Raw genomic sequence first — 7,377 nt, forward strand, 5'->3', positions numbered from 1 at the left:
AGAGCACAAAATAGCTTAATATCGTATTTAAAAATGTTTTAGACCATTTTGAGCATTTAGATAAAACTTTTTCACACAAAACACCAAAGTGCTTAGAATAGCTTCAAATCGCATTTGGAGACGTTTTAGACCAATTTGTGATTTTTGAAAAAACTTGTTAACATAAAATCACCAAAGTGCTTAGAATAGCTTCAAATCACATTTGGAGACGTTTTAGACCATTTTGTGATTTTGAACAAACTTGTTAACATAAAAACACCAAAGTGCTTAGAATAGCTTCAAATCGCATTTGGAGACGTTTTAGACCATTTTGTGATTTTCGAAAAAACTTGTTAACATAAAAACACGAAAGTGCTTAGAATAGCTTCAAATCGCATTTGGAAACGTTTTAGACCATTTTGTGATTTTCGAAAAAAATTGTTAACATAAAAACACCAAAGTGCTTAGAATCACATTATAAACCGTTTTAGACCATTTTGAGCATTTCGATAACAATTTTCACACAAAAACATCAAAGAGCACAAAATAGCTTAATATCGTATTTAAAAATGTTTTAGACCATTTTGAGCATTTAGATAAAACTTTTTCACACAAAACACCAAAGTGCTTAGAATAGCTTCAAATCGCATTTGGAGACGTTTTAGACCATTTTGTGATTTTTGAAAAAACTTGTTAACATAAAAACACCAAAGTGCTTAGAATAGCTTCAAATCACATTTGGAGACGTTTTAGACCATTTTGTGATTTTCGAAAAAACTTTTTAACATAAAAACACCAAAGTGCTTAGAATAGCTTCAAATCACATTTGGAGACGTTTTAGACCATTTTGTGATTTTTGAAAAAACTTGTTAACATAAAAACACGAAAGTGCTTAGAATAGCTTCAAATCGCATTTGGAAACGTTTTAGACCATTTTGTGATTTTCGAAAAAGATTGTTAACATAAAAACACCAAAGTGCTTAGAATCACATTATAAACCGTTTTAGACCATTTTGAGCATTTCGATAACAATTTTCACACAAAAACATCAAAGAGCACAAAATAGCTTAATATCGTATGTAACTGCAGCCTACTTACAGGAGGCCCTCTAGAGCTCAGATAGATAAAAAGTGATAAGAGAGAATAAGACATTTTTTATGACATAAAGTTTAGAGATAATCATTGTTAAAAGTATCTTTACCATAGGCTCCAATAAGGCTACAAGGTATTTATACATGGTTATTCATGTGATTGTAATTATAACTTATGACTTGTATTTTTAATTAGTTGAGTTTTACTTCATTGCTGAGAGCTAGCCCTAGGCCTTAGGGTACCATGTTCCCCGGCCCCATGAGTCAGACCTGTGCTTGTCTGCCTGTACGATGATGATATGATTAGGCCTACATTGTAATGCTAATCTTTGTTTTATTATAGTTTTCACGGTGTTTATTCAAGTTGCTAATGATACTGTAATTTGTAGAGATACAAGAGATAGTTCAGAGAATAAATAAAGGAACATCAGTATCTACAAAATTTGTAATTTATTTATGATGGACGCCTACGGTAACAGTGAAAACTTTGCTGATGAAAACTCAATGAATCTAAGAGAACAGAGTGAGAGACGCCCTACAGCTAAGGCCCTGTCAATTAGCATTGCTACTGAAGTAAAGCTGTTGACTCAAACTCAGAGAAAGGCTCAAGAAGCATCAAGTGAACTAGAAGATGTTCCAAGCGACGAATTTGAGATACAAACTGCATTATGCAAAGCTAAAGCTGCATTAAAGGAATATAGTGATGCTTGGTGCGTATTGAATAAATTGTATGCACAAGATAGAGATGGTATTCATCGCAAAGATCACCTGGAGAATGAGAACATATATCTCACCATTACCAACTCCATCCAAGCTAGTATAACAAGCGCTATGGATAGGGCACATGCATTAGCCCTGGAGTGTCAAGCCTCAAAATCTGCAGCATCAAGGAGTTCATGTCGATCTATTGTTAGCATTAAAGCTCAAGCTGTGGCGAATGCTGCTGCAGCCAACAAAACTGCTCAATTTGCTGAAAAAATGGCTAAACAGAAAGCAGACCTTACAGCAAAGGAAGCGGAAATGGAAATTAAGAAAGCAGAAGCAAGGCTTGAAGAAATAAGGCGGGAAGCACAGCAAAGAACAGAACATGCCAAAGCTGAAGCAGAGTTCAAAGTTTTAGAGGCTAAACAAGCTGCAGCTGTAGAGAATGCACGAGTTGATGCAATTCAACAGGAAATTCAGAACGGATATGGAGAAATTATGACCACCCCACACCAAACCTCAAATGATCATGCACTAAGGTTTCGCAACCTAACCAAACCTCAACCTCTAATGACACAGACACAAGCAACAACAGCCCAATCGACAATGCCTCAAAATCAATCTAGCAGTACCACAGACTTAAACGCTTTAGCAGAAGCCTTTTCTTCAGCCTTCAGTATGAACCGCATACCAGCACCAGAGCCACCAATATTTGATGGCGATCCTCTTAAGTACTATGATTGGAACGCATCCTTTAGATGTTTAATCGAAAATAAAGGAATTTCTAAGGAAGACAGAATTCACTACCTTAAGAGATACATAGGAGGCCCAGCAAAGGAAGTTGTCAGTGGATACTTTCTGCTACAAGGTGAACATGCTTATGAAAACGCTAAAGCAGTTTTAGAAAAAAGATATGGAAATCCATTTATAGTTTCCGAAGCATTTAGAGACAAATTAGACAGCTGGCCAAGGATTCAAGCAAGAGATTACAATGGCCTTAGGCGACTCTCTGACTTTCTGAACCAATGCAACATAGCAATGAGAGAAATGAAAGGCTTGGAAGTTCTTAATGACAGCAGAGAAAACCGGAAAATTCTTCAAAAATTACCAGATTGGTTAGTGAATAGATGGCGAAGAAACGCAGTGAGCGCTATGCAAATCAAGGGTAGTTATCCAACATTCAATGACTTTTCCACATTTTTGACGACCGAAGCTGAAATTGTTTGCGATCCTGTTACCTTAATACCAGAAAATGAAACAAAATTCACAGAGAAAAGTTCAAGATATCGAAACCAATCTCAAACGCTAGCCACCAGTATCAGTGGAATGCCATCATGCTTCATGTGTAAAATGAATAACCATCACCTAATTGACTGCAGAGCGTTTGCCAGAAAACCCGATACCGAAAAACAGCAATACATCAAGCAAAATGGTCTATGTTTCAGCTGCTTACAACATGGCCATGTGTCAAGGAACTGTAACCAGAAAAGTATTTGTAAAATTTGCCAAAGGAGACATCCAACAAGTCTCCATGTAAAGGAGAGAGATCCGGCTAACGAGATTGACGCCGCGACACAGCCGAATGTTGACGCTAAGTCTGAAGTAGTACAATCAGTAAAGACTTCAAATGTAAAGGAGAGAGATCAGGCTAACGAGATTGACGCCGAGACTCGGCTGAATGGTGACGCTAAGTCTGAAGTGGTAAAATCAGTAAAGACTTCAAACTGCAAAAATGTCCGCAGAAACACAAACAACACAATGTCTTCAATGATAGTTCCCGTCTGGATATCCAATGAACATAAACCTGAAAAGGAACATCTTGTATATGCCCTATTAGACACACAATCCGACACAACCTTTGTGCTAGAAGATACTGCAAACCAAATTGGTGCAAGTTGCGAACCAGCAACACTAAGATTGACTACGATGACGTCTAAAAGGGAAGTCGTATCTTGCAAGAAGTATAACAACCTAATGATTAGAGGTTTCTTTGAAGAAACAAAAATTCAGCTACCAACGGCATATACTAGAGAATACATACCAGTTGACCAATCACATATTCCTACACCCGAAAAGACGAGATGTTATGCTCATCTACAAAGGATAAGTCAACAGATACCATCTAGACAAAACTGTGAAATAGGGTTGCTTATTGGGTATAACGTTCCACAGGCTCTGGCACCCATAGACCATATTTCAGGAAATGGAAATGAACCATTCGCTATCAAAACTCAATTGGGTTGGAGTGTTGTAGGAGGAGGAGCTGAGACATCTTATGTTCCTCAAGATAAAATCGGTCACAGTCATAGAGTAATGGTGAAGGAAATTCCAAACGATCTACACTTAACGTACGAATCTAATTTGAAATCGGAACCAACCAAAGAAGTTCACTATGTCTTAAAAACAGCTGTTAAAGAAATAGTTACTCCATTAGATGCAATAAGAGCCTTGGAGTACGACTTCACGGAGAAAGTTACAAGAGACACAGTTCTCTCTCAAGAAGACATGCAGTTTATGGATACTCTAAAAAAGGAAGTCCATATCAATGAAGACCGACATATCGAAATGCCATTACCCTTTAAAAAGAGGCCAGTATTACCGAATAACAGAATTTGTGTACTGCATCGATTGAACCACCTAAAACGACGTTTCCTGACGAATGAGAAGTACTTTGAAGATTATCAAAAATTTATGACAGAAATACTTCAAAATGGAGATGCCGAGAAAGTACCAGCAAATGAAATACAAAAAGAGCCAGCATGGTACATACCTCATCACGGAATTTACCACCCTAAGAAACCCACCAAAATTCGTGTTGTCTTTGACTGCTCCGCTAACTACAAAGGTACAGCCTTGAATCAACATCTTCTTACTGGACCAGACCTAAACAACACACTCATAGGTGTACTATGCAGATTTAGACAAGAACCCATAGCCATAATGTGTGATATAGAGAGGATGTTTCACCAGTTTCATGTTAACCAGAATGACAGAAACTATCTACGCTTCTTGTGGTGGGAAGATGGAAATCTCGAAAGGCAACCCATAGATTACAGAATGAAGGTCCACTTGTTTGGAGCCGCTTCCTCACCAGGTTGCTCTAATTTCGGACTAAAATACATGGCGGAACACTTTGCCGAACAACACAAACCAGAGACAGTTAACTTCATTAAGAACAACTTTTATGTAGACGATGGTCTAAAGAGCGTAGAAACTGTACCTGAAGCAGTTGAATTAATAGAAGATGCCAGAAAACTGTGTGCAAAGGGCTCACTTAGACTACATAAATTTATTTCCAACCAACGAGACGTTATGTCTACCATCCCAAAATCAGAACAGGCTAAAGGAACCGTAGATCGAGACCTATCATTCGAAGACTTACCAGTTGAAAGGGCCCTTGGAATACAATGGTGCGTCGAGTCAGATAACTTTCAATTTAGAATCACCATGAAAGACACTCCATTGACACGCCGAGGAATTCTATCCACTGTAGCATCAATTTTCGACCCACTTGGACTTCTTGCCCCATTTACACTCAAGGGTAAGCAAATACTGCAAGAAGTGTGCAAGGAGGGAACAGACTGGGACGAAAAACTTTCCGAGGAGCTTCGTCCAAAATGGGAGAAATGGAGATTAGACCTTCCAAAGCTTGCCACCATTACGATTAATAGGTGCTTCAAACCAAAAGATTTCCAACAAAGAAAGGTCGAATTTCATCACTTTTCCGACGCAAGTAATTCTGGTTATGGGCAGTGCTCGTATATAAGACTTGAAAATGACTTCTCTGAGATTCACTGTGCGCTGATAATGGCAAAGGCCCGAGTGGCACCCAAAAAGGTTGTTAGTATTCCAAGATTAGAGCTACAAGCCGCGGTGTTGTCAACAAAAGTCAGTACCATTCTATATCAAGAACTAGAATATAAAAATTCAGCACACTACTTCTGGACTGACTCGAAGGTAGTACTTGGTTATGTCAGAAACGAAGCCAGACGTTTCCATGTGTACGTAGCTAATCGCGTCCAACGCATTAGAGATACCACAAATCCTGAACAATGGAACTACATATCTACGAATGAGAATCCAGCCGACCATGCTTCAAGAGGTCTTGGAGCAAAGGACTTACAGACATCCAACTGGTTTCAAGGACCAAAACTCCTTTGGAAATGCGGAAATATAGTGGAAAATAATCAAAAATTTGACGTATCTTCCAACGATCCGGAAGTAAACCAAGCTAGCGTGCTTGCGATAAATTCCACTGAAGAAAATTGCTTGCTAAATCGTGTAGAACGTTTTTCCGATTATAAGAGAGCAGTTACAGGAGTTGCCGCTCTTAAGAAATTCATCAAAACAAGAAAAACCAAAAATCATTATACCATTACCTCTGTAGAAGACAGAATCGAAGCTGAAAAGACCATCATCAAAATGGTCCAACATAAGTTCTTCAAAAAAGACATCGACCAACTCTACAAGCAATCTTCCAAGTGCACAGGCAATCTTGCGAAGTTAGACCCGTACATAGATGTTGACGGATTACTGCGAGTTGGTGGTCGCCTGAAACGAGCCACCTCTCTAGATATGGGTGTTAAACATCCTGCAATATTGCCAAAAAGAAGCCATGTAACACATTTAATAATTAAACACTACCATGAGAAAACAGCCCATCAAGGAAGAGGCTTTACGACCAATGCAGTTAGATCCAATGGATTTTGGATAGTTGGAATAAGTTCAGCTGTATCAAGCCATATCTACAAGTGTGTTCAATGCAGAAAATTACGTGGGCGTAATCAAGACCAAAAAATGGCAAACTTACCAAATGAAAGATTGGAACCAACCCCTCCGTTTACATATACTGGGTTTGACTGTTTTGGACCATTTTTGGTTAAGGAGGGAAGAAGAGAATTAAAAAGGTATGGATTGTTATTCACATGTATGGCATCAAGAGCCATTCATATAGAGATGCTCGACGACATGACAACAGACGCCTTTATCAACGCTCTTAGATGCTTCATTGCTATACGTGGCAATGTTCGTCAATTTCGTTGTGATCAAGGCAGTAACTTTATGGGAGCACAACATGAGCTCACAAAGGCCTTTAAGGAGATTAAAGAAGATAAGGTGCGAAAGTTCCTAGCAGATCAAAACTGTAACTTCTTTTCTAATGTTCCTTCCGCCAGTCATATGGGAGGCATTTGGGAAAGACAAATAAGAACAATCCGTAACGTTCTCTATTCCATTCTTAATCAATACAAGTCAAGATTAGATAGCACGTCTCTCCGTACATTCCTGTACGAAACGATGGCTATCGTCAATAGTAGACCTCTAACAACCGAAAATCTAAATGATCCACATGGACCCGAAGCCTTAACTCCGAACCAGCTACTCACAATGAAATCGAAAATCGTTTTTCCACCGCCTGGGTTCTTTGTCAAGGAAGACGTATATGCATTAAGAAGATGGCGTCGAGTTCAGTTTCTGGCCAATGAATTTTGGTCAAGATGGAAAAAGGAATATTTGACCAACCTTCAATCGAGAGCTAAGTGGAACCAAGTACGCCGAAACCTTGAGATAGGAGACATAGTACTACTAAAAGAAGAACATTTGATAC

The 7,377-nt window shown here is 38.6% G+C and overlaps 1 protein-coding gene across 1 annotated transcript; it reads left to right on the forward strand.

The window, feature by feature from the left end:
- Window positions 1-1,574: 1,574 nt before the first annotated feature.
- LOC140052431 (uncharacterized) lies at window positions 1,575-6,772 on the forward strand. Its single transcript, XM_072098042.1, has 2 exons — window positions 1,575-6,552; window positions 6,657-6,772. The coding sequence occupies exons 1-2, from the start codon at window positions 1,575-1,577 to the stop codon at window positions 6,770-6,772; spliced, it is 5,094 nt and encodes a 1,697-aa protein (XP_071954143.1).
- The last annotated feature ends 605 nt before the right edge of the window (window positions 6,773-7,377 follow it).

This window comes from Antedon mediterranea, chromosome 6 (genome assembly GCF_964355755.1).
Source record: "Antedon mediterranea chromosome 6, ecAntMedi1.1, whole genome shotgun sequence".
Taxonomy (NCBI): domain Eukaryota; kingdom Metazoa; phylum Echinodermata; class Crinoidea; order Comatulida; family Antedonidae; genus Antedon; species Antedon mediterranea.

Excerpts from the sequence above, each read along its gene's own strand:
- LOC140052431 (XM_072098042.1), top strand. The coding sequence starts at position 1,575 with ATGAATCTAAGAGAACAGAGTGAGAGACGCCCTACAGCTAAGGCCCTG. Across the intron at positions 6,553-6,656 it reads ATGCAGAAAATTACGTGGGC|GAGGGAAGAAGAGAATTAAA; the intron begins GTAATCAAGACC and ends TTTTTGGTTAAG.